At 57.6% G+C, this 26,710-nt stretch overlaps 1 protein-coding gene across 12 annotated transcripts in view; it reads right to left on the minus strand.

The window, feature by feature from the left end:
- Positions 1 to 356: 356 nt before the first annotated feature.
- TMEM132E (transmembrane protein 132E) overlaps positions 357 to 26,710 on the minus strand; it is a 37,068-nt gene continuing 10,714 nt past the window's right edge. For 10 of the 12 annotated variants that reach the window (XM_068910092.1, XM_068910090.1, XM_068910091.1 and 7 more), the window contains 8 exons: positions 13,757 to 14,654; positions 13,314 to 13,454; positions 8,736 to 8,928; positions 8,260 to 8,403; positions 3,569 to 3,774; positions 2,518 to 2,899; positions 2,189 to 2,380; positions 357 to 1,591 (listed from right to left, as the gene is read on the minus strand). In XM_068910092.1, the coding sequence (XP_068766193.1) occupies positions 554 to 1,591; positions 2,189 to 2,380; positions 2,518 to 2,899; positions 3,569 to 3,774; positions 8,260 to 8,403; positions 8,736 to 8,928; positions 13,314 to 13,454; positions 13,757 to 14,654 (3,194 nt within the window). In that variant the 3' untranslated portion in view covers positions 357 to 553. The remainder of the gene's footprint in view (positions 1,592 to 2,188; positions 2,381 to 2,517; positions 2,900 to 3,568; positions 3,775 to 8,259; positions 8,404 to 8,735; positions 8,929 to 13,313; positions 13,455 to 13,756; positions 14,655 to 26,710) is intronic. The other 2 variants (XM_068910095.1, XM_068910089.1) reach the window with 1 other exon arrangement.

Below are 26,710 nucleotides of genomic sequence, written 5' to 3' on the forward strand. Positions count from 1 at the left end.
CATGCCCCCAATAAGGAAGCCACCTCCCCCTGGACCAAATCCTGACACCCATCTGGCGCGAGGACTTGCTCCTCCCAGCCCAGCCCAATCCTGTTCATCTGCTGCAGGGCTCCTGGTGGGGCTGTGACACCTCCCCTCTTCCACACCCTACTCCTCCCCACCGTGGGACCCATGGCAGCGTCCTTCTGGCCCAGGCCCAGAGCCATTCACTGCTGGACACGCACACAGGTTTCATCTGCATTAGTTTTCCACCCCCAGTTTGGCCCCCTCGCTCCCTCTGCTTCCCGCAGGCTGACCAGATTCATTAGCCATGCGTGCATTTTCCCCTTGGGAAAAATAAAACAGTAAAGGGCAAGTAAAGAAAAAAGAGCCGGGGGGTGCATTCAAACAGGGTGAAGAGGATGTGACATGTGCAAAAGAGAGAACACACGAGAGCCAAATTTGGGTCTCCGGCCCTCCCCCCAAGAAGCAGCCGGTGTGGCGTGGCGTGGCATGGCGTGGCGTGGCATGGCATGGCGGCACCCTCCCTCCCCCCGTCCCCTCTGCCCCTGCGTTAAGCGATCTCTTTGATTCTGCGGATGTAGTTGTGAAGCTCTTCAGGGTCTTGCAGCCCCATGTCCTGGCAGACCCACTCCAAGTCCTCCTCATCAGCAATGGGGATGGAGTTGTAGGCCAGCTCGTCGGAGGGCAGTGTGGCAAAAGTGGTAAACTTCACCCGCTTCCGTTTGGAGGTGGGTGAGTTGAGTGGGTCCTCGCTCTGGTCCCGCGTGGAGCCCCCCGAGGAACCGTCCCCACGACCATGGACCTGGCTCTGCACGCTGGTCTGCGAGCTCCCACTGCTGTGGTGGTCCCCGTGGCAGCAAGTCTGGACATTTTCCAAGGGGTTCCCAGGACTCTCGGGCTGGGGGGAGAGGTCATTGTGAGCCCGCAAAGGCTGCCCATTGCCCAAGAAGACCCAATGGTGGGAATGGTCCGTGTTGGTCTGACCTTCAGGTGGGATGCGTTTGTGCCGGTATTTCAGCACAAAGACAACGCAGTTGATGAGGAAGACCAAGATGGCCAGACAGAAGACACCCAGAAGGGCATACATGCCTATCTCCAGGTCCGTCAGCCCCCTGGTCACCTGGACAAAGCCGGTGGGAATGGTGGGGAAGTCCTCGGTGGGGTGAGATGCGCTAGACATCCTACTGTCCTCGCTTGGCTCTGATTTTCTCTCCACCTCTGCCCGCAGGGTGGTACTTGCTGCTGTCTCCTCCCACCCCACCAGCCCTGGCTTGCTCGGCACGTGGTCATAGTCGTAGGTCGGATCCTCCTCAGAGCCAAAGTGGACCCGCACACTGGCCAAGGCAGTGAAGAGCACGCTCTTGCGTTTGGTTTTCTGGCAGCTCTCACAGATGACCAGCTCAGCCCGGAGCAGCTCCCCCGACCCCTCGTTCTCTGCCACCACCAAGGGGAAGGCCCGGTCTTGGGTCACTGAGACCACTTTCTCATCCAGGCTGGTCACCACCAGGTTGTAATCCTTGGGGTCATAGAGGGAGAGGGGGGCTGTGGTGCCATCGCTGTAGGAAATCCACAGGCTCAGGAGTGCTTCCTGCAGGACCAACACAGGCAATGGTTGCCCAGCAGGATGCAAGTTCCCCTGAATCCATCCATCCCTCCTTTTCATCCTTCCATACATGCAATTCATCCTTTATCCCTCTCTCTTTCTTCCTCTCCATCCATCTAACTATCAATTCTCTTCTTCCTTCCAACCTTGACCCGGTTTTTCCTTTTCACCTATTTTTTCCCTCCCATTATCCTCATGCTTCCTCAGGCAAGATCATGCCTCTGAACACCTTCTCTTACCAAGAGCCTGCCCAAGATTTGGGACAGGGCATAGACAGGTTTCTTGGCTCCCTCCCTCCTGGCATCAGATGGTCCAGACCCTCAGTCCTTTCTCCACTAAATTAAATGGCAGTTTCCCGAGCTCTGCTTCCTCCCACTATCACTGCCAGGGGCTCCGTGTGGAGCAAAGGCTCAGGGATCAAAGGGAGCTTCAAGGCTCTGAAACTATGGGCAGGATTTGGAAAAGGGGTTTTGCAAATGGAACCCCCACCCTATTCAAGTGCCATGCTGGTCTCCCCCAACCACTGGCGCACACAGTGTGACCCCTCAGCCCTGGGGACAGACCTCCCACCCCTCATCTCACCTGCTTGAAGAAGCTGAGGGTCTGCTGTGTGGCTGTCTTGGCAATGATGGTGTGGCTATTGCCGGGGCTGGGGTGGAGGGAGAGGGAGAGGCTGGAGACCACCTGGGCCTTCAGGTCTGTGATGCTGACCTTCTCATCTGCCACCGTCACCAGTGTCTCGCCCAGCACTGCCTCCATGAGCGGGGACATGACCTGGAGGGGATGAGGGTGCCTGTAACTGCCTGGCCCCCCCAGCAAAGCCATCCACTGGAGCAGCACCCTCCCTGGTGCTCTCCTCGCCCCATGCCAGTGAGATGCACACAGCCACCTGGAAGGCGGTGCAGATGTACCTTGAAAAGTGTGGTGCCTGGCTCCCTCCCAGCCAGAGTGAAGCTGTCTACCATGTGGGCCACCCGCGGGTCATCCACACGCATGAAGTCACTGACCAGGTCGGTGACTTCCACCAGCCAGTCTGGCCCCAGCATGGTTACAACCTGGCCCGTGCCCTCTGCTGACGTGGTGTGGAACTGGGTGAAGACCTGCAGTGTGGCATGCTGGTACTGCAGGGCACAGCCACGGCTCTGCTTCCTCTCCTCTTCATCTTCCTCGTGGTCGCTGTCCCGCACTGACCTGCGGGACACGGGAGCAGGTGGGGAGCGTCGCCAGCCCCCTCCGCGGCTCTTTAGCCCCCAGGTGGAGGAGAGGGGTATCCGGGCAGAGAGGGGTAAGACGCTGCGGAGAAATGCAGAGTCTCCCAAAGCAGGAAAAAAAAAAACGGTTGCTCCTGGCCAAAAAGATGCCTGTTGCCTGTGAGGTCTCTGAGGGCTTTATCAGTACATGGCAAAGTAGGTAGCCTGGATCTATGCCCGCTAACCAGCAGAGAGCCATAGAATAATTCAGGTTGGGAGGAACACCTGGAGGTCTTTAGACCTCAGAGCAGGGCTAACTTCAAAGTTTGGCTGCTCCTAGCCTCATCCAGGTGAGTTTTGACTATTGCCAAGGATGGATGTTCCCCACCAGTTCCAGGGTTTGACCACCCTCGTTGTGAATTTTTTCTCCTTACATCTAAACAGCCATTTCCCTTGTTGCAACCTGTATCTGTAATCGCCAACCTTTTCACTAGGGATCTCTTAGATAAGTCTGGCTCCATCATCTTTAAAACCCCCTCACTAAGTAGCTGAACAGGACAATTAATCCCCACCGCTTTGCCTTCTCCAGGCTGAACAGACCCAGCTGGCTTAGCCTCTCCTTGTGTGTTCCCACGCACCAGCACCCTCACCATCTCCATGGTCTTCCTCTGGACTTCTTCCAGCTTGTTAGCACCTCTCTTGCCCTGGGGCACCGAACTGGAGCCGGGACCCCAACGCAGCCTTCACGCATGTGTGCCCCCGCAGCACCCACCTCCTGTCTGGCAGGATGGGCACCCTCCAGCCCTTCACTTGGCTCAGCCGGGTGTCCGAGAGCTCGATGTGCAGTGGCAGTTTGGGCACCCACACTGTCATCTCCAGTGGGGCAGAGAGGTGCTCGTAGGTAAAAGTCACCCGGGCGCTCATGGAGCCCCGTGACTCCTTCCCACTGACGAAGACATAGTCGCAGCTGCTGGAGACCTGGAGGAGAGGGGCAGAGAAAAGTGGGGAGTTGCAAAATGCCTGCAGAAACCACACAAATCCTGGAAAGAAGTTGTCTGAGAAGTTGGCTGAGAAATCCTGGAAGAACAGTACTGAACCAGGTGTGTACCCAGTTAAAGGCTGGCCCAGGAGAGGGAATGACTTCTCCTCCCCAAAGTCCTTGCTCAGAGGACTCATTAAACAAGGTCTTCAACAGATATTTCTCTCTGATCCTGCTGCTCTGCAGGCCCTGAGCCACTTCCAGCTCCTCCAGGTACCTTCATTTGGCACTTTAGCTTCTTTGACTCCTGCACATAACTGTACCCTGTTACAAAGATCAAGTTAGAAGCACCCATGGGTGCCTTTTCGGCTCAGTCTGGACCACAGGGCTTGCAAATTGCTCATCTTGGACATCAGCCCAAAAAAAACCTCCTCCACCACTGCCCAGCAAACACAGGTAATGAGCGCAGACCAGACGTTTGCCCGGGTGCCACAGAGCAGGACCACGGCCCCGTCCTCGTCACTCAGACTCATGCCAGGAAGGACTTCCAGAAGAGCCCGGCTGAGTCCCATTGTTCATTTTCTCTGTTTTTCCCTCTCTTTTTTTAATTCCCATTTATGCAAATGCTGTTAGTTAAATTTACTATAAAACAAATATGTCCTGTGGGGGCCACCTATTACCGAGCGATCCAAGCCAATTGAGGAGATAAGAGGAAGTGACTAAAGCGTTGCTTATGTTTTGTCTTAGGGCACCAGAGTCAACAGTGCCTCTTCCTTCCCAGCAAGGCTGGAAGGAAGATCAGTCCAGGGAGGCTTAATCCTCTCATCTGGAGCAGCCTCAGGCCTAACTCTGACCCTCCTCTCCACTGTGCACTGTCAGGAATTGTGTCTGAATTGTTTGTAGCTGGAAAAAAAAAAGATCAGTTTCCTCAGCCAGCAGCGCAGTCGCTCTCTTTCTCAGTTGTACAGAGCATCTCAACAGCAACGTTTCTTGTTTCCAGTGAGCTGCTCTCCCATATGGATTCTCCAACAGCTGATAAGGGGCTGAGTCCATGCCATATGCTAGCTGACAGCAAAGGCAATAGTGTCACTGTCTCTCTCAACCTCAGCCTTGGGGATCTGTATTCATTCATCTGCAGGAACTTTGTATTTTAGAGCCCCTGAGCAGGGCCTGATTTCTACAAGACCTCAGGGCTGCGGAGCCCCTCCGTGGTGCATTAGTGGTCCCTTGGAGCCAACTGCACCCACCAGCCTTCCCTGGGGTGACAGAGCTGTCAGGACCACGCAAGCAGTGAAGGACACTGAGCCTACGGACTGGAGCTCTTCAGAAAGCCTCCACTTGCTGGACGGCAGGAGGGAAGTGAAATGCAGAAGAGTTTGTTCGTTGCCTCCGTATCAGATAGATACCAGCTCAGCATGTCTGAAAAGACGATCTCGGCTCTGGCAGAGCGGCCTTTGAATAAAGATGAGCTCTTGGGCGAATCCCCCAGCAAAGGAGTACTCTGGATATTGTGCCATTTATCACAATAAATATGATGGGCTGCTGCTTGCATTACCTTAGCTAATAAATCCCCCCAGCAGCCTTGTTCTGGGGGCCACTTGCTTTTCAATTGGCTGGGGGAAAAAATACAACAACAAAAAATACCAGCACGTCAGGCCTGTCCTGATGATAAAGTGACTGCAGATTAGCTTTTAAATGAAGTGAGCGCTTGTTCAGAGATACTTCCCGGACTCACAGCAAGGCAGCAGTAGGCAAGAGGCTAAGGTCTCCCTAGGCGCTGGGCCAAGGCACCAACAGCTCCATTCCCATGGCTGGGAGCTGCTCCAAGCACCCCATCAGAATGATCTACAGCCTTAAGGGCAGTACCAAGGTGACACATCCTCCTCAAGGCCCTCAGGAGTGAGCAAGAGCCACACAGCCGGTGGGATCCCATGTTTTGCTCACCAGGGGTTCCCAGTGGTGGCCGGGGGATGATCAGGGACCCCAAGGCTCCAGCCAGGCCACTGAGCTGACGTGCTTACAGCAGGTCTTCAAACAGATGCGTGAGGGTGATGGTGGGCTCCTAAGCAAGGCCCAAATAGCAGGTGAGCTTGAGCATCTCCCCATTGAGCATTGCTAGAGGTGGAGCTGGCCATCCTCTCCCTGCATGTTCTCTGGGCATATACACGGCCCCCAAGGCCATGGTGCAGGCAGGAAAGGGGTATTATTTCTACACTACCTTGGATGAACAGCTCCTCCTCTCTGGGATGAGTCGCCATGTGCCACCATGGAAGGGGATGGGGGTCACAATTCGCATCCACGCTCTCCCTCTATCCTTCATCCATGGCCCTCGCACCCATGCTGCTCTTTATCCAGCAGGTCCAGGACATTTCCTCTCCATGTTATGCAGAGGAGCAACCACTGCATGCCTACCAAGCCACAGACGGGATGGGGAGAAGCAGCCATTTCCTGCTCCCCACCTCTCCCTAATGTTAAATTATTTACAGTAACAGATACCGGATCGACTATGTAAGCTTTGATTTATGTAACAGGTTTATAGCCCTGACACGGTAATCATACTCCCCAATCTCAGCAGGTAACTGAAAGCTCCCTCAGAAACGAATCTCCAGCACAAACACAAAATAACTCAGCAAGAAATTGCAAGGAGCTCCAAATGGAAAGCAGGAGGTGAGGGAGCCGTGGGGCTGGAGGGCTGCTCCATGTATTATTCATCCCTGCTTGTGTGCATGTGTCTGCTCCCCCCAGGTCTGGGGACAGCGTGTAAATAGATTTATGAGCAGAAAGACAGCACATTAAACAGTTTAAGTGTCTTGGAGTCCATCCTGAAGTGTATTATTGCTCCAGTGTTTTATCATGCTGTGGAGGACCAGTCTCCATAAATTAGACTCTGGCACTGTAAATCACACAGACTGGAGCTGTAGTCACAATTTGGATAAACAGCTTGTGACACCAGCTGTGCTACCCTATGGGCCCAGCACCCATGGGTCCCCCCAGCTCCCTGCAGGCTGATGTAGGGAGTGCAGAAGAGCGAACCTCCAAGTGCAAGTGTGGCTGCAGTGCTAAGCACAGGCATAGGCAGTGGGGCCATGGCTATCCGGGCTCTGCCCCCCACCCTGCAGACCTACCAGCCCCTTGCCATGGCTCAGAGAGCGCCCACGGCAGGTGCAGATGGGGAAGGGGAGAAGGGGGCTGAAGGACACAAGAGGAGCCCCAATTTCCAGTGAGTTCCCAGCTTCTGCAGCTGGCACAGCTCCTCCAACACCAAGGGGAAAGGAGAGGAGGGAAACAAAAGAGATGGATGAATATGGAAGTGAAGAGTCGGCTAATTGCCTGGATGCATATGGGAAGGGGGGAATAGGTATGGTGGGGATCAGGGAAGAACGTATGGAGATGGATGGATGGATGAATGGACAGATGGATGGATATAGTGATAAAATAATATAGCTGGATGGATATATGGATACATACGGTGAGAGAAATATATATATGGATGAATGGATGGTAGGACTGATGCTCATCACCTGGGATGAATGACTGGGCAAATGCTCCCTATGGAGATAGCTGCACCTTTGCATTCATCCAGCCAGCACCTCTCCCACGCACCCCTCCTGCTCCTCTCCCTGGCTCCTGGTCCTCTTACCCTCCTCTGGTCTCCCATCCTCCCCTCCCGAGTCATCCAGCTCGGCCCCCAACACCGCTGGCCAACCCCAGTCCCAACCCTGCGCAGCCAGCCCTGCCCCTCGCTGGCACTTCAGGGCCCTGCCGCCCAGCGCCTGCTCCCCAGGCACCCTTGGAGAGCTGCGTCGCTGGGAACGTCAGCCAGCCAGAGCGGAGCCCAGCGTCCAGTCCTAATGGGAAATAAATGACACTCAGAGGCACAAATGAAGCCGCTAACAAGAACGTGCTGTTTACTCTGCAAGGTGACAATATTTTGCCTTATCAGTAATAAATGCCTTGATAACCCATAGTTACTGCTGCTGCCTCGTGCCAGCATGCTCGGCGCTGGAGCATTCCACAGCCTCTCTAGAGACAGTAAGCGAGTGTCTTTTCTTCCTCCTTGCAGAGCCCAGGGAAAGGCAAAACTGGACTGAAACTGCAGGAGAGACCAGAGCTCAGCTCGGACCTGCTCCCGAGGCACAAAAGGAGGGGTCACCCTGGGGCAAGGGTGGTCCCCACATCAGCACCAATGGGACTATGCTTGGGAGAAGCTGGGCTTGTGGAGTGCAGAGGCGCTCATGGCAGTGTGTATAGGGATAAGCACCCTCCTTCCATCTCCTATGGTGGGGTACCCCCAGCCATACCCCATCCCCACAGTGCAGAGCTTCCCCTTGCACCCAGAGCAAGGCAGGTCCCCCTGTCCCAGCACAGACCACCCAATTCGGTCACCAGCATTGCTATTTACACTGATGGCACTGGAAAAAGCTCAGCCCCTTGCTAGGACCGAGGAGAGCCCAGCCTAGCCCCAGCCCCCTTCACACACCCACCTTGATGATGTCTTCATTGTTGGACTTGCACTCGACCATAGCTGAGACGTCCACAATGATGCCACTCAGCTCAATCGCAATGACCTTCACGGGAATGGCCACCGTCCGGCCCGTCAGAATGGCTGTGTTGATGATTTCTGTGTCCTGGGGATGGGATGCAAAGCAGAATGTCATGCTAATGGGCAGCCCACCTCCCCCAGGAGACAGGTCCCAACCAGCCCATCTCCCGCTTGAGCCCTATGGGCAGAGAAGGGTCCCATGGGTCAGTGAGGATATACAGACATAGAGACCCATTACCCAGGCAGCGGAGTTTGGCTTCCATGAACACCATGAAAAACAAAAGCAAAGCTGGCAGCCGCTTCCGCACGGGGAATGGCAAAGAGCCAGGAAGGAGTAAGTGGGATGCTAGAGGGCACACGAGGCTTGGGTGATGCATCCAGCAGGGGGACAGAGTGAGGACCCCCCACCCCACTCACCATGGCCAGGGGAACAATGGCCCGGATGTCCCTCTGGATGACTGTCAGCTCTGTCACCACCTTCTCCAGGTCAGGCGGTGGGTTGCGGCCCCGGTAGTCGATGTGCCACATGATGCGGCGCGTTACCGACTGGCTGGTGAAGTTCTCCATCTCAAAATCCAGTTGCATGATCTCAGTGGAGGAGTCCCCATCCCTGGGCAAGGGGGACAGGAAGGGGACGCTCTCAGCTGGGCACCTACTGGGGCAGGTCCCACAGGCGCCCCAGGATCAGAGCCAGCCGACCGGACGCACAGACTGTCCCATCTAGCAATGCAGAGCAGAGCATCTCCAGCAGGTCCAAGCTGCGCCGGATCACGATGCCCATCTCAGGCAGCAAGAGGAACCCGGGGCCCATGCTGCCACCACCGCTGCAATGCAAGCACGTCCTTCACACCCCAGAAACGGCACAGCCGCAAAACCCAAACCCAGGTCAGAGGGAGAGCAAATCTGCCACCGATTATTGCTTCCAAACACACCAATCCTGACCTCTCTCTCTGCCCTCCACCAGGGACCACTCCGATGGAAACCAGAAGTGGAAAAGGGGAAGAAAGACCCTATTTTTTTCATGCCCCTCCCCAGCAGAAGAAAAATTTGGCCAGCTAAAGCACGTGGTCTCCAAAAGCTGCTTGGTGATATATTAGCACCATGCGTTGGACCTGACCAATACTGTTAATTGTGCTACGGCTGCGTGGCAGCCAGCCCCAGGGGACGGGCGGCTCGGCTGCGGGAGCAAGCTGGGTGCTGCCCTCGTCTCCCGGGCAGCGTCTTCCCAGCAGCACGGCTGGATTTACCGCCACTGAGCTGCCCCTGAGGCCATGCTTCCCTAGCTGTCTCCCACAAGTCAAATGTTTCCAAATCAAGGGAGGGCAGCGCGCACAGAGCCTGGCAGCCAAAATCAGGGACCCTGTTTGGATCCTGGCTTCCCCATGCCGCATCTCCACAGCAGGGCAGAAGCTAATCCCCTGCCCCAAATAGCTCCCTGGGGCTGCTAGCAAGACGTTGCCACGCACAGTCATTGGCCAAGGCTAGCAGCACCCAAAAATCCCCGTTTCTTCGTCCAAACCCTATAGGGTTTTTCTCTGCAGCATCTACGGCCCCTCTGTCCCCCCCACAGCTCGTGGCCCCCTTCCGGCCACAGCAGCACCAGCTCCCTGGCTGTGGGAGAACCACTGCGTTACCAGCAACATGCAGGGGCAGGGATGGACGAGAAGGTGGGTGGGAGGAATGAGCCATGCAAGCAAACTCATGGCTAAACCATGACCCACACAGGAACAGGACCAGAGGCAGTTTGGGACATCATGGCGGGGAAGCACAGAGCACCACTTTTACGTGCTCTCCTTGCTACAGCAGCAACAGAGCGGTGGCTTTCCTTAAGGAAAAACGAGGGGCAGGAGGCTGCCTACAGACACCCCAGATAATGCCACAGCCCATCAGCCAACTCCAGACACGTTTCTCATAAGGAAACTCTCTGCAAGCTGTGCATTTCCCAGCCAGTCTGGGACATGCTCTCACACCCTGTCTCTTTAGTAAATCCAGATCCCTGAGGCGGAGGGGACACAAGACAGTCCATGCACATGCTAGCAAACACTCAGCCCTCCAAGGGGCAGACCCACGCCGTGGCTGAGAGCAGTAGTGGGGTTAACTCTCCACTGGCAGCTGGTCTCTGCAAGCGTGATACTCCTCTCCCCAAAAGCAGTTGTGCTCTCCCATATCTTTGTGAAAACTGCACATCTCTCGGGGCATTTAAGGATCTCCCTGCCAAGACAGACAGCCCCAGTGCCCTCCCCAAAAACAACCTCCCCAAGGAGGGGCACAAATGAAGACCAGCCCTGAGCAGAGCCATCAAAAGGCTACCTGGAGCAGGAGAAACCAGGAAAGTAAGGAAAAGACAGACACCACCGGGGCCGGGAAGGAGCTGGAGCCCTCTCTCGTCTCATCATGTAACAGCCATCGAGAAGGTCCTACTGATCCAGGGATGCTGGATACAGTCAGTTTATGTCTTATAAATATATAATGAGCAAAAGGGAGAAGAAGAAAGGAGAGCAAGAATTCGATGCCTGCTCCTGGACATGGCAAGCATTGATCACTGCTGCCCTGCGCAGAAAGGGGGACCAGGCCAGGAAGAGAAAGCTCTGCTGGAGGCAAGGGATGGGGAAGGGCAGGCAAGGATGATGGGGTGCACAGGATTGCTGCTGCTTGGCAAAGACTGAGCTCACCATGGCTGTCCTGCAGAAGAGGCAGCTAAGAGGGTACAAGGGAAACCTCCCAGCTCACGCAGTTTGGAGAAGGGACTTGGGTTGCTCTTCCAACACAAGAGCATGAAAAGCAGCCGGGAAGAGCCAGGTTGGAAGACAAAGCAGAGCTGCTGCTTCACACGTAAGGTTGTTCAGCCCTGGGACTCCATGCCTGCACAGACTCCATGGGAGTCCAGGGAAATCATGGGAGCCCTGCTACGGACACCGAAACAGCCGTCAGCGCACCATCCTCAGGCTGGGAATGGCCAGAGGCTGCAAGAATATGACGGGAGCATCGTCTCCCAACACAGACGGTGCTGCCAGAAGCCCAAAGGGCTACAGCGAAGCAAATTCCTCATGCTGCAAGGCCCGGAGGGCAACATGGGTCTGAGTTATTCATACTTTGCATTACGTTAATATTTGATTGAGTTGTTTGTCTAAAAGGTGATTGTAATCACTTTAAATTCATCTGCCGTCTCTAACCTTTCAAGGCTGATTTTAATCTGCGGCAGACGTGGAGAGGGGGAAGGGAAAGGAGAAAGGAAAGAGGCAGGTGCCTCCTCCCCCTCCCCGGGCCAGCCCTCCCTTCGTCACAGGAATATGACAGCCATAAAGCCTCTTCTAGTTGCATGCAGAGAGACGCTCTGCCGCCGGCAGCAGGGACGCCGTCTCGCCCTGCCGTGCGTGGGAGCAGCTTCGGCAGCTCCACGTCTCGGCAGGCGGAATCAACTCGCTTGAACCCAGCTCCTGGAGATGTTCGTCTTCCAAGTCCCCAAAGACATCTAGTGATGGAGATGTCACAGCCTGGGAGTAATGCCGGGTCGGCATGTCTTACAGGTGGTGCCTTGGTTTGCACTCCCCATGGGCAGCCTGATGCTCTTGACTCAACATGAATTTCAGTTTTTGTGACCGTAGGGCCCAGAGGGGATCTTGCCTGGAGACTGCTCCTGTTTCTTCCCAGAGAGAATGCCAGAAGAGGCCAGGATAGTCAGGGAAGAGCCACTGCCTCTCATGGTATTAAACATTTTTTTAAGTCAATATACTTCCATCCCAGACTGAGTGATCCTCTGCAGCTTTATGATTCACCTTCAAATCCACAGGATGTGCCTACAGGCATCTGGCATGGCCATGCAACACCAGCTCACGGACCAGGCCCACCTGCAAGGACAGCACCACCGCCTTACCCAGCGCGCTGCTCACCTCCCAGCTGGGTGCACAGAGTAGATGGCACAACGCTGCCGCGCACCGTCCAGCCTGCCCGACTGCAAACCCTACCCAGCTCCGGGCCAGAAACTCCTCTCACTGTGTGCCCTATAGCCAGCTGGAGGTGCTGGCCAAGATAAAAAGTGCATACAAAATTATGCCCCTGTCCCACGCTGCTGTGGGACCGACCCCTGGCCTTGCCCCACTCCCAGCTCAGCTGTCAGTCCACATTTGAGGCTGCACAATCTCTCCCCAGCACCTGGCCATCCCCTTCCCCCAGGAGCCCCTGTGCTCAGCTTTCAATTAAAAGGAAAATAAAATCTCCGTCCGTGGCAGCTTATCAGGAGTTCCCAGGGAGGGCGCCTGGGGCCAGGAAGTCGAACAAAGTGGGTGCCCTGGCAGAGGGGTGTATGGAGGGGGAAAGGCAGCTCCCTGCAGCCAGAAGAGGGGTTGGAGCATGATGCTTCACCCCATCCCTCCCAGGCCCTTGCTGCCCTCCTGGCAAGGGGAAATGCTCTGCTGCATCTCAAGGGGCTGAGATCCTCAATGCTGACAGGTCGGGGCTTCCCACAAGCAACACAACGCAGCCTGGGGCACCCTCTTTGGACATGTCCTGGCATCTCCCTGGAGGGCTCGACAGTATTTTGGGCTCCCAGAGCATGGTCAGGCATGCAGCAGGGTGGGCTGTGAGCTGGCCAGCCGTGGTGGTAAGAAACCACAAGCTGTGGCCTGCAGAAACCACAGCCGGGCTTGGACTACCCGGATGCAGACGTCTCCGTCCCTGCACTGCTGGCATCCGGGCAACAAGGCCCAGTGCATGGCATATCTGAGCATTCCTGCCTAAGCAGAGACCAGAAGCTGATTTCCAGCTTAAAAACATCCTCGTTAGCCAGAATGAAAAGGTGTGACCCCAAAGCTGCTGAAAACAGTATCCCCTCCTAAGACCAGGGTGAAGGAGGCCACCAGACTCTCCAAGGGTCTCAAATCCCAGCACTAAAGTGAAAGCACATTTCCTCCCAGCCACCCTCTCCCCTGGTGCCTATGGCTCTGTGAGGGCTCAGGATCACCAGCACGGGGGATGTGCACCCTCAGCAGGCCTTACCTTGGCCCGGCGCCGTCCACACGGGCCACGTCAACAGTGGCAGTGGAGTGCTTGCCACCCGTCAGCAGCTCCGAGGTCACCAGCCACTGCAGGCTCCTTGACTTGGTGGTGAGCAGGTTAACACCTTTCTTGGCCTTCACCCTACGGAGAGCAAAGGTCAGGACTGGGCCATGGCTGCTTTGTTTTTATATGTATGATTGGCAATAAGCAGCCCTGGTAGCCTGATCTGTAAGGCACAATATGCCATCCCTGTCCTCTCTCTCCCTTCCTTGCATCCCGGCAAGATACCAACCACAGGAACAAGCCAGCATGCAGCTGCCTTTGCATTGGGCCAAAGCAACCATCACCCCAAAATGCAGCTGCTCGTTGCAGCAGGACTGCAGGGCAGCAGGACCGCAGCATCTCCTAGCTGCTAGCTCCATGCCAGTGGGGCTGGGCCTTACCTGAGCGTAAAGTGCTCCACCGTGGAGTTAGCCATCAGGTAGAGGAAGATGCTCAGCACTTCCCCCGGCTTGAGGGGTTTGTCAGGCAAGCGAATGAAGATATTGCCGTCCAGACGGTGCTCCTGCATCAGCTGGGCGGCGGGCGGCTGCAGTAGGCTGATGCTGCCGATACGCAGCAAGGGGTGCTGTGTGGGGCCCTCGGTCCTGGCCACCCCGGCCCCACGGCGCGGCGATGTCTCGCCGAGGCACTCGCCAGCACCAGCGGGCGTGTGCAGAGTGTAATAAAGCTCCGCTTGCTGGCTCTCGCCCGACACATCTAGGCTCTCCGGGCTCTTCCTCCTTCCCAGCGGCATAGCTGAAGGGCCAAACCACGCATGGGGCAGCTCAGCCTGCACCAAACACGTCGCCAAGCTGCCCCGGAGGCGGCAGGAGCTCTTGATCTCACGGGCGTCACGGAAGGCATGAAGCCGCACACAGGGCAGGCGGTCGGTGACGTCAAAGTCATCCCAGTCACGGCCAGCGATGTAGAAGAGCACTTGGACCACCGGCTGGCTGGCCACCACCCGGGGCTGGATAATGAAAGCGCGCACCTTCCAGTTGACTGTGAGGCGGTCAGGGATCTCCAGGGTGCTGGAGGGTTGGAGCTGCTCCTTGGGCAGCACCAGCCCCGTGCTGAAGGGCCCCAGGGTGACATTGAGCACGGGCAACTCCTTGGTCTGGAAGACGACAAAAGGCTCGGCACGCTGCAGCAGGGCGCTGGTGTTGCCGGCCGGGCCGGCTCCCACCTCCTTCAGGAAGAAGGCCAGACGGGTGTTGGACAGGCGGTAGCTCACAGGCAGCATTGCGGCGCCGACGGGCTCGGCGGGCTCCGGGCTGGGTGCTGCTCCCTTGGTCTGGACTGCAAAGGGAATGCAGAGCATGGGTTAGCACAGGGCATCCCTGGGCCACCTCCCCAGCCCTGAACGTACTCTTGCAGCTACCTTCTAGATTGATCCCAGCCTACCCCGTAGCAGGTCTGGGGGGTTTTAACATCTTCCTGCAGCTCCTTCTCCCTGGGGGATCTGCCTGACCATGCTGGCTGCCCCCAGCTGCTTGCTGCTCCTGCTGGACCAGCAGGAAATAGGGAAGCGGGTCAAGCCTGAACGCTGCCCTCCAAATGGATGAGCTGACAGTATCAGGCCACAGATAGCTTGCAAGGATGGCAAGATCCCTCCAGGGAACCTGGCTGGGTTTGTCTGCTGCAAAAAACCCTCTCTGGGATCTCACACCGGGTAACAGGTTTGCAAAGACCAAGGCTGGGTGCTTGGAGTCAAGAGAGAGCGGTTCGAAATAGGGCATATCTGGCTAAATCACCACTTCAGCCAACCCTTTTCCAACATGTGGATGGATTTTCTGGCCAGACACTGCCCAAAACAACACGCACGTGGCGGGACACACTGAGGGCATGCTGATACCCGGGGTTGGCCGAGCCACGGGGCTGTGCGTCACGCGTCCCGCTCCAGCCCACCAAGCCCAGCACCTTGCAGCCGAGGCGAAGCCACCCGCCTTGCTGCACATTACGTTTGCGCTGGGTGTTGAGCACTGCAAACGTGGCCTCTTTTTAAGTCAGAAAGCCTGAGGAAAGGAAGGAAAAAATAACCCACAGGAACAGAAGCCCTTCAGGCTTGCCTTTTCAACCATAAAACACCAGCTTGCTTTCCCTGTCTCCGGTCCTCCCGGAGAGCAATAGCAGCCCTGCCAATCGGCTTCGCCCTCACCGAGGAAGTAAAATAAGTCCAAAAATGACTGCCCGCATTCAGTGCCGTAGACCTGTCCCCAAAGCCCTCTCCACCCCAGGTGCTACCACCCAGCTCCCAGATTCACCCGAGTGGGTTTTCCCCCAGCCGTGGCTGGGCAGAGGGTATGCGGGAACCGCTAGGAGCAGGCTCTTCAAGGCAGATGCCCAAACACCCGGCTGCATCCCCCAGCAGCTGTGAGCACCGCGCCTGGGCCAGGAGGGGCTCAGCCCACCCGCGAGCCCAGCCAGAGCGGGACGCTGGGAGGGGAAGAGGCCAAATCCCTCCGGCAGGCTGGAGCCATTCATCAGCGGCTCCATCACCAGCAATTAGCACAGGCAGATCCTGCCAGGCTGGACACCGAGTCATTTATCTTGCCTGCAAGCAGGCATGGGGAGGTAGGTCAGCAGCCCTGAAAAACCCAGTGCATACGTATTTAAAAACAACCTTTTCTTCTTTCTTTTAGTTTCCAGTTTGGGAAGAGAGTGGTGCTTCCTCAAGGGCTCAGAGATTTTCCCGGGATCTGGTCCCCTTTCAAGGGAAAGTATTTTTAACACGGGTGTCCTTTCTCCCCCCTGTTCATTAGGCCTCCAAGTCAAACAGTAAAAATCCTGATTAACATCTCTTCAGCCACTGACAGCTCGGATCCTCCTCTCGTGAGACTTGTTACCCCCCTCACAAACCTTCCTAATGAAGGCCAACAAGCAGCAACGAAGTTTCCGATACCAATATCCAGGTCGATCAATCGGCTGAGACCAGCCCTGTCCCCGCAGGTGGCCTGTAACCGCGGGTGGCGTGGCTGCTCGCCCCGGGGGTGCCAGGCCACCCCGCTCCCCACTAACTCCTCCAGCCGAAGCTGCCGATCCCCAATTTTCCAGGCATGGACACAGCCCTGTGTAAAACTGATGAGGATGATTTTGATGCAACCCCAGGAAGGTGAGCAGAGCTAAAGTCACTGAAATTTGCTGTAGGAAGGAAATCTGTAAAAGGCCGAAGCGTTATCACATACATAAAGAAAAACTTCAGCAAGGACCAGGAACACTTGGTTAGGTCCTGGCTTCCTGCCCAAAGCTCTTTGCTTCAGTTTCCCAGGCACAGAAACAGGGACAGCCCTTCCCTCTCCCCAGGAAGAGGAAAACACGGGTAGATCTTGCAGGATCCATCTCTCCATTTGAAGGGCACTTATTGTGCTTTTTTTGCATACTCTTTCCACCCCTTTCATTCCCTCCTCTGCACCCATGTCCTCTCGTTTGCACCAGCAGGCTCTTCCCTGCATCTGGCAAAGGCATTCTGCAAGGGCAAACTCCACTCACTCCAAGGCCGGAGGTGAGGTCTGGTCCCAGAGCTCTACAACAGAGACCTGCTGGTACGGCCAAAGGCTGTGGAGCAACCTAGTTGTTCCAGCACAGAGATGCCCCCAGCCACAGGGCAGACGCTGCCTTGTGCACACCCCAGCAGTGCCAAGGTCTGAAAGCCCTTCGGAAATCCAAGCCTCTCTTTTGTCCCTCATTTTGATCATTATTCCTTATTCAAAAAAGCCCACCAAGCCAGAGAGGCCAGCTCCTCTGCAGCCAGTTTGCCAGCTACGAGTTCCCAAGGGCAAGCGCTGCCCTGAAGCCTAGCTCCTCCAAGCCCTGTGTCCACACAACCTCAATAAATCCCTCCACTGCAGGGCTGGTCCCCTTTCCCAGCTCTCCCTTTCCATTGCCTCTTGCTCCGGCCCCGCTGCCCCAGCGCTCTAGTTGTAAATGCAGCAGGACGGAGTAGGACTCAACTGCAGCCATTTAGGGGAAGCAGAAATAAAGACCCATGAAAACACTTCTGCTAAAGCAGATGCTATGCACTGCGATTCATGCAGGACTGAATGATTGCACGTGTTGTGCTGGCAGCTGGGAAACACTGGTCTCTGATGCTAAGTGCTGGGTGCTGTATGACCAGAGTGAAAGGACGGACTCCAGAAGACGCATGCTGAGAGCTGCTACAACAAGCATTGTCCTACAGCAGGAACCAGTTGTTTTCCTGCAAAACAAAACAGGCTGATTCCTCAGAAACTGTAAATGCAGAAACTCTCCCTGGGGGCGGGAGCCAGCACACAACTCCTGCACCGAGGAACACGGCACCCAGAGCGACGGGGCAGCCGAGGGGCGTCAGACAGGCTGCTTCCTCCCTCTTCCCCTGCTGCACGCCTGGTGGAAATCAAAGCAACATCACTTCGGGTTTGTTATAGCATCTTTAGGGGTTGCTCCTATTTCAGGATGAGGGGAGAAAATCCAGCAGGTGAAACAGCAGGAGCCTACTCCTCGCCCAGGCCACAAGCCCGTGGCCAGCCTCACCTTGCTGCGAGAAATTCAAGCAAAGCAGCTGGAGGTTGGCAGAGGCAAAGGAGGGCAAGAAGTAGGCTCACTCTGAGCTGGGGACACCAGGAAGTGAACTGCGACATGCTAATCCCACCGCTGACACCAATCCTCCTGAGTGACCTCAAGCAAAGCAGCTGAGCCACCCGTGCCTGCGTCCCCCAGGTCTCATGGCTATTTTGGCTGGAAGCAGGTCGGAGCAGCGAGCACCCAGCTGAATCGGGCCCCAATCTAAACATCAAACTGCCATTCCAGGTGCCTGTAAGACATCTCAAGGTCTTTGCATCTGATGTGACTGCAAGCAATTCCCAGGACTCCTAGGTCCCCTCCTCCCCCCCCTCTCTGCTTCTACCTCTGAACACACAACAAGGAGCCCCTTGCGCCTTCGTTCCCCAGCACTGATTGCAGACCGGTCCCAAGCGGATTCAGCAGCTGCTTCCCAACAGGAGCCGTAGCATCCCAAATTACGCGTGTCAAGCGGCAGAGAAAGACGCTGATGTGACAGCTCAGCCCCCTGGGACCAGCTCTGCCCCCTCCCAGGTGCCTGTCTCGAAGCTTCGGCAGGGCCAGACAGATGGCAGGGAGGAGGGTGGTGAGGGCCCCTTGAGAGGATCGGGGGCTTCTCTGCCAGGACCAGAGAGGATGAGCATCCCTGAGCCTGGGACCTGCTCCGAAGCCACCATCCCGCACCCTCTCCCTCCCGCAGCACAGCACAATCCAGCTCCAAGAGCCGACGGAGAGAAACCAGCCACCAGCCTGGCCCCTCCACAGGCATAGGCTCGCTCACAGCCACGCAGGCAAAGCGTCCAGCCAGACTAGGGTGAGCTGGTCTCTCCGACCACACAGACCTGGGTGTTGAGTGTCTGCAGAGCCCGGCCTGCCCCACGGTGACGCTATACAGCAGGCGTCCAGCCAGGGAACGGAGCTGAGTGTAACTGGAGGTGCGAAAAGGACTCCAGCATCCCTGTGATGGGGTTCATCCCCTTGGACCCCCACAGGCCCCAGGGAACCTAAAATATTCCCACCCCCCTACTTTCCCCAGCAGGGCCAAGGTTCCCACAGCAGCGAGGGGCTCCAGACGCCTGAGTCCCCCCGCAGCCCTGCTGCACCAAGAAAGGTCCTCCCTCCAAAGCAAGCCTGAACGGGGTGCTCAACCCCACGGGTGTGAGGCACCGGACCGGGTCCCCTGTGCAGCCCCAGGAAGGCAATTCTATTCTCAGCAGAGACACGGTGCCCCCCCAGGGAGGAGAGCGTGGGGACTTACGGCCCCCAAGGAGAAGAGGCAACGCCACTTTCGAGACCATCCGTCCCCTCTGCCCCCGGGATTTCCCACCTAGAGAGACGGGAAAGCGCAAACAGCCAGACGGAAACTCCTTCTCTCGCATCCGCCAAGGATTTGGGGCTTAGGGATTTCCCAAGCCAGGAGAATTTGCACTTTGTAGCCCTTGGTCAGCATCCAAAGGGCTCCCGGTTACAGTGCCAGGGAAGGACACCGCTCGCAGCCGACGGGAACACGAGACCCCGTTCCACCAGGGGAACCTACTGCTGCAGGACACGGGGCGCGTAAGCAGCTTAGAAAGGCTCATATAAAAGGATTAGCAGCCGATACGAGCACGAGCAGTTATGCTGCCTGGGATAAAACTGGCGGGAGAGCCAGGCGGGTGAATTCCCTGGGGCCAGGCACCCACGGCACAGCACTGCTGGCATCCTGGCGAGGCCGCTGCTCCCGCTAGCACCCAGCACCTCCTCCACCGTGAGCACGTCCTCCAGCAGCTGCTGCCTGCCAGAAACCCTCCAAGCAAGGTGCATCTACTGGATGCTGAGCCCATCCTGTTTCTCATCTCATTTTTCCCCAGAATCAGGAGCTATGGAAGAGGCTCTGGGCATGGAAAGGCACCCATGGGTGCAGCCCCTTCCTACACAGGCTGTGCAGCTGGGACAGTCACAACAGTCTGCTGTGCAGTCCCCCCCTATAGCAATTGGAAAGGCCATTGCTGCTCTCCCCACCATGCATGCAGAGGCTTACACTGCATTATTTTTTGCTCTTTGCCTGCATGAAGCCAGCGAGGACGAAGGAAGGGGATGGCAGCAGTTGCAGCCCACTGCCTTGCCGGTGCGCAGAGCGGTTACCCTGAGACAAAGCGTCCCAAAACACAAATGCACCCCCTTTTGGCCCAAAATGGTTTGCAGAAAGTGCACCAGGAGGTGGAGACCCAAGGAAGGACTCAAACCCTGTGCAGAAACCAAGCCACAGTGGAAACATCCACCAGGAAACCACAAAACGCCAGGGCCAGAGGAGTCCTTGTCACCTAAGCCTATGGCACCTGCAGGCAGAGCAACCATGGGCAGCATCTGCGCTCTTCCCCAGGCGCGATTCCCTCCCGCTGTGACCCAATGGCCTCCTCGGGCCCCAGGATGCGTCCAGCACCATGCACTGCCAGCAAGCAGCGGCGCAGGGGCCCCCAACTCAGCTCCAAGTGGCCACGCGGCCCAAAGAGCGATTGCAGAGATAGAGATGGGTGCTTCCTCGCAGTGTGTGGACGAGGAGTCACAGGCACAGGCTGGAGCCAGAGAGGCTCCACCTGGAGATCAGGAGAAACTGCTTCCCCACAAGGATGGTCAGGCACTGGGGCAGGTTGCCCCAAGAGGTTGTGGGATCTCCATCCTTGGAGGCTTTCAAAACCCAAGCGAGAAAAGCCCTGAGCAAGCTGGTGTGACCCCACAGCTCAGAGAAGGAGGGAGAAGGAGAGACCTCCCAAGGTCTCTTCCCACCGGAACGATCCTCGGACGTCCCCCGCCCCTGTGAGCCCCACGGAGGCGACGGTCCTTAGCTCAGTACTTCCCTAGCAAGCAGGGGAAGGGCACCAGCCCACTCTGCCAAGGCCGTATATCGCCCACGGACATAAGCTGCAAGCGTATTAAAACTCTTTATGGAGAATTCCTAAAGTCTCTGGGGGACGTGCCCAAGTAGCCTGGCAGAGCGTTTTTCTTTGAAGGCTGTTAATTGAATTACAAGTGGGGAATAACAAAACGCACTCCTGCCACCAGCTGAGGAAAAGATACGGCTCACCCCGCGGTGCGAAACGGGCTCCTCCTGGGATGGGGACTGGATGCACGGGGTGCTCTGGGGAGATTTGCAGGGAGACAGGAGCAAGCATCGCCCCCGCGGCTGCCTCCACCAGCGGGTTACGTCCCCGCTGCTCCGCGGGTGCTGGATCGGAGCAAGGAGGGTAGCAGGGAGCCCCTCTTGCGCGGCGCTAGGACCCTGCCAGAGGGTCTCTCACATGGCACGATGCCCAAAACTGTCGACTTGAGATTTCAAGAATAATCGCCGGTGAGAGGTGAGAGAATCACCTCTGGCTCTCAGAGATTGCTTTCTGCCATGAAGCATGAAGGTTTAAGTCCTTCCTGAGTGCCTGGCCTGGTTTACGCAGCCGCGGCTGCTCCTGCCCTTCACAGTAATTAGAAGGGGGGGCAAGTTTTCCTAGATGTGTGTTTATTCACTGAAAAGCAGAGTTGTGAAAAGATTCACAAATTCAACTAACCGTTTGGAAAAAATCCCAGTAAGAAAGAACGATGCACAAGGAGCAAAAGAGAAGGCAAAGTTTGGCACGGAGTCATTGAAACAGCGAGATTTTTTGCCCCCAAAATCTCCTATGTTTGAGAAAGGGGAAGGATAAGATCATTTCACGAAGAAAATCCACCCAAAGTTACCCACTCCATAGGTCTCTCAGCTCCGAGAGATATTTCCCGCCTGGCTTTGCCCTGCCGTACACACGTCCCCAACTCGCACCCGCAGCCCAGCGGGGCTCGGAGTTAAAACCATCCTCGGGATGGTTTAAGACGTGCCACAGCAGGTCACAGCCCGTCCCTTTGAGCAGAGACGGGGATTTCAAGCCTCTGCGCCAGCCCTCGGTGAGCACCCGCTGCGCGCCGAGCCGTCTCCCTGGGGAGGCTCCCGCTGCTCCCTGCCGTCCCCGCGGCACCAGGCTGGAAAGGGCAAAAACGCCTGATTTTCATTCCACGATTTGCCAGCCAGGGGCCCAGCTCACCCCTGGCGAGATGAGGCGCCCCGAGCCCCCAGCAACCTGCAGCTTCCTCTTTGTCCTGTGGATTCTCTGATGGCAAGTAAGGGCTGTGCCGGGGGGAGAGGGGGAATAGCAATTCCTCTCTCCCCTCTCTGCAGCAATTTCCACAGGACACCGAGGGGTTTGAATGAGCCAGGCCTCTGCCAGCCATAGCTGTGTTTGTCCACCAAGTAGAAAAATCAGTGGAGGGGAGAAACAAGCAGATGCAAAGAGATAGCTGCACCCTCATCCACACGCAGCAGCAAGCAGTATGGGCCTCTCGCTTTTGAAAATCAAGCTAAAAAGGCACGGGAGGCAGCAGATTTCTATCTTACCGTCATTTTTCTCCTCCCCGTTCCCATTCGCCTCTGCCTTCAAGCCAGCTGAGCACAATTTTAAACCCCACCGGGGAGAAGAGGACGCGCATCACCCACGTGGCTCCGCATCTGCACGGCTGGTTGGCGCCGCCGCAGCCCGGCGCGGCCGGCAGGGCTCCGAGGCGGGCGCCAGGGACGCTGCGTGACTCAGGCAGCCGCTACACCGAGCATCAGTGCCAGCGCCGTCAGGTCCCTCCTCGTGTGGCTCGAGCCGCCGGCGGTGCCCAGACCTGCTGCCGCGGGGCGCGCTGTCCCCCCGCACAGGATGCGGCCCCGCCACCCAGCCGTAACCAGCACGGACAGGCCTGCGCCCCCGGCACGGCTGGAAAGGGAGAGAGAAGGCAGCAGGGACGAGCCAGGGCTGGAGATTAATGAGACGGTCAAGATCAGTTCAGCGCAAGCGGGATTGCCGGCACCCAGAGAGGCTATTTCCTTTCACAGACAAAATGCATTTAAATGATGGTCTAATCTGTCGCCCGGAGCGGGGAACAGGATGGGCGCCTCCGCTCCTCGGCCATAAACCACTCCTGCCAGGAGAGGGTCTAACCGAGCTGCCTGCAGCCCAACTGCCCTGCCGTGCCTGCAGCTGGGGGACAGTGGGTGCCAGGCGGACGGAGGTGCTGCCCGCATCGCAGCCCGGCTCCTTCCTCCCGGCAGCGGCTCCGGGATGGAGCCTGAGCCTCTCCGCCATGGAGGGAGGGAGGGACATGCCAGGGCTTGGGTGCACAGTTTGGGGGAGACACCTGCAAACCCCTCGCTGGCACAGGGCCATGCAAGGCCATCCCCAGCGGGGAGCATGGTGTGACTGCTACGTCCAGCTGGCGGGCAGAGGGACAGAGGGTGCGGGGGGAGAGGGGCAGAGGGAGGAAAAGAGGGAGGAAGGAGATAGATGGATGGATGCATGGATAGCTAGCTAGCAAGAAAGACAGACAGGGTGGATAAGGACAGATAAACCATCAGACAGCGCAAAGGATGGATATATAGGGGCATGGATGGATGGATGAACGCACAGATGCATGGATAGCTAGCTAATAAGAAAGAGAGACAGGGTGGATAAGGATAGATAAACCAGCAGACAGGGCAAAGGATGGGTACATAGGTACATGGATGGATGCACGGATGGGAGCATGCATGGAGGCACGGATGGTTGTAAGGATGGAGATAAGCAGTTAGATGGAAACAGCTGAGCAACATGGGGAGAGCTAGAGGCAGAGGAAGAAGAGGGGATGGATGGGGGGGGTGGATGGATAGTACAGTGGCTCGAGAGGCTGCAGGCCTGATGCATTACCACCAGCCTCTGCCCTGGTTTCCAGCAGCCCCTGGGGAGGGAGCATGGCTCTTGTCCCCCTCACATCTGGCCAGGGCTGGGGGGAGCAACGGGTTAAGTCCTGGCTGTTGGGTCTCGCCTGCATCGGCCCACGGATGCGAACGGGATTTGCAGGCACCTGACCTGCATTCCCGAGGTTTATTAGGCTGGCACAGTGAGGACCATATGGCCCGTCCACCCTCTGCAGCTCGGCGCTGGAAGAGAAAGCAGATCCTCTACGCTTGGCCTTGCTCCGGCCCCTCTGGGGGCTCTCTGTACCCACCATGGGTGAGGACCCACCTCAGCACTGAGGCAGGACGGGATTTCCACATCTCCCCATTCTGGCTAACGCCCCTCAGCTCCCTCTGCGCGTGCCCAGCAAGCAGGGAGCTGGGGCATTTCGGGGCCACGTGCAACCCGCAGGGTAAGATGGCAGCAGAGGAGGCAGAAACACACAACGGGCTGCAAGAGCCCCCCAGGCCGGCCACATCTGCCGAGCCAGATGTGACCCCGCGCCAGCTGCAGCCGCTCAGCCAGATGGGGCTGAGCCTCTCACCTCCGACCAAGCCGCTGAGCCCCGGCGCGGATGCTGGGCCAGGGGCACGGGGGACAGGGCGAGCAAGGAAGCCAGCAGGGTCGGGCAGGAGCCTTCAGCCCTTGTCTGAAAATCAAGGCTTGACCAAAAAAGACCCCATGAGGCCAAGATTACACACACGTCACAAGGCAGGGGCAGTGGTTTGGGCATCGCGTCCCCCAGACGCCTGCCTCTCTCCTAGCTGAGGACTGACAGCACTAGTGTCACTAGCGCACGGCCACATCCGCTCTGCCAAGAGCCAAGGGGGTCGCTTGGGCCTCTTTACGCCTTTTTCTTTCCATCTCTTGCTGTTTTTAGCATGAAATTTCACTATTCTGTTTCACCTCAATATTTCACTAGCACCAGAAGACTGGACGTGCCCCTAAGGCAGGAGCAACCCCTCTTCTCCGAAAACAGGGGTTACTCATTGCTTTCTCCCAGCCCCCAAGGAAGGCACCACCGTCCTGCCACGCTCCTGGCCACCTTCCCGTCTTCCCCCAAATACCCAGAAAAGACGGGACGTATCCATCCCTCTTCCCCCAGGCCAAACCGCGCCGCCACTGCCTCCTCCTCTTCCCCTTTCCCCATTATCTGGCAGCGATCATCAACCCCGAGCTCTAGCTGATCCGCAGCCCCAGCTGTTTGCCATAGGGATCACTTTAGCTGCGCTCCAGGGGGGATCTTTATCCCGGCTTATCCCATGGGATGCGGCGGGGGACTCCCGCAGTGTATATCCCCACTTACCCTGGGCTGCCATCCCAGAGATCAACTAGAAAAGTGCTGGAAAATAAGATGAGCGAGGGGAGGGCTGAGAAGGGAGGGAGTGGGGAGTCTCTGGGATGCTCCGTCGAGAGGTTCAAACCCGTGCCGAGCCGCTGCCGGCGGGGGGACCCGACGTGCCACCTGATCCCGGCGCCCCCGGAGGCAGGCGGTGGCCACCCGGCACGTTTCCCAAGGGCTTTGGCCAGCCTCCCCTCCAAGGGAGCCCCCCAGCATCCGCGTCCCTAGGGGAAACGCCGAGATATCGGCCTTCCTCCGCTCCACGGGGAAAGCGCGCCAACGGACCCAACTCCGCTCCAGGGGAGATGCCAAAACATTTCTTGGTGACCATATCTCCAAGGAAGGCACCAAGAAAGCAGCCTCTTCCAGCCTCTCTGCTGCCTCCCGGCTCTGCCCCCTCGCAGGGGAGCCTGTCCCCTCTCCTGAGCCTTATCCGAAGCGTGCAGGGACGGGACTTCTGTCGGGACGTCCGGCCCAGCAGAAGGAGCCTGAACCATGCAACGAACCAAAGCTAGGAATGGAAACCCAAGGGGAGATCGGAGCAGGAGAGGGAACAGAGCAGGAATAAGGTATGCTTTTCCTTGGCACCCTCCCAGACCTTGCCCGGGAGCGGAGGTGACACAGCCCGCTCCGTGCAAGCCCCGGCACCGTGCTGCTGCCAAGGGTTCACCTTGCCTGCCGGCCGTGCCGTCCTCAACAGGACGGTCCCCAGGAAGGCATGGGCACAGAAACACGTTGAGGTGTCTGCACGGTGAAGGTCTGGGCTCTCCCAGGCCTGGCCTTCCCCATAACACTGCTGGCGTCCCAAAAATTCAGCCTCTCTCCCTGCCCGAGCTGCCAACGTCCCTCAACCACAGCCTGGTGCCTCCTGGTTGTGCCACGGTCAATGCACGTAACCGCTCCGGCTCCCCGCAGGTGCCCCAAGCAAGAAAACCCAACGGGAAAGGAGTCCAAAGTGAGAAGGTGGTGACTCGGACAAACCAACCGCCTGCTGCTCCATGACACGTGACCATTTGCTCTGTGCCGGGGCATAAAACGGGTGCAAAAAGGAAAAAGTCGCCCCTCGCCGAAGGGCTGAACGGCAGCCAGACCAGCCGGCGCAGCACGGCGGCTTTGAACCCGCATCCCAGCCCGGGGACGAGCCGCGCTCCCCCTTCACCCGATCCCGGACCTGCGCCGGGGAGGCCCGAAGGGCTGCAAACCGGCGGACACCCCGCCGGGGCGTCCCGGTGCTGCCGGCCCCCGCAGCGGCGTCCCCGTCCCCGCCGCTGCCCCTGCACCCACTGCCCCCCGCCAGCGGGGCGGGAGCGTTTCGGCCCCGGGCAGCAGCCGTCCCGGGCAGAGCGAGCTGTCACAGTTGTCCTTAAAGCAATTCCTTGAGCTGACCCCATGATAAAAATCCTCCATAAATTCCTCCGGCGAGGCCACCGGGGAGGGAGTCGCGTTATCCGCCAGAGCCCCCCAGCAGCTGGTTTCACGCCGATTTAAAGCCTCGGTTGGGACTTTTTTTGGGGAGGGGGGTCGTTACTTTGCTGGTCGCCGGGAATTCAAGCGCCTGGCTGGGCCGCAGGACAAAAACAGGACACGGACATGGTGTCCGGCTCCGCGCCCAGCCAAGCAGGGGACCCACGGCGCCGCTGCGACCGCCGGGACGGCGAGGCCGCTCTCTCTCCCCGTCCCTCCGGCCCGGCGTTTTCCCTCGCCCCACGCTGCCGCGTCTC

This window comes from Struthio camelus, chromosome 16, assembly GCF_040807025.1.
Source record: "Struthio camelus isolate bStrCam1 chromosome 16, bStrCam1.hap1, whole genome shotgun sequence".
Taxonomy (NCBI): Eukaryota; Metazoa; Chordata; class Aves; order Struthioniformes; family Struthionidae; genus Struthio; species Struthio camelus.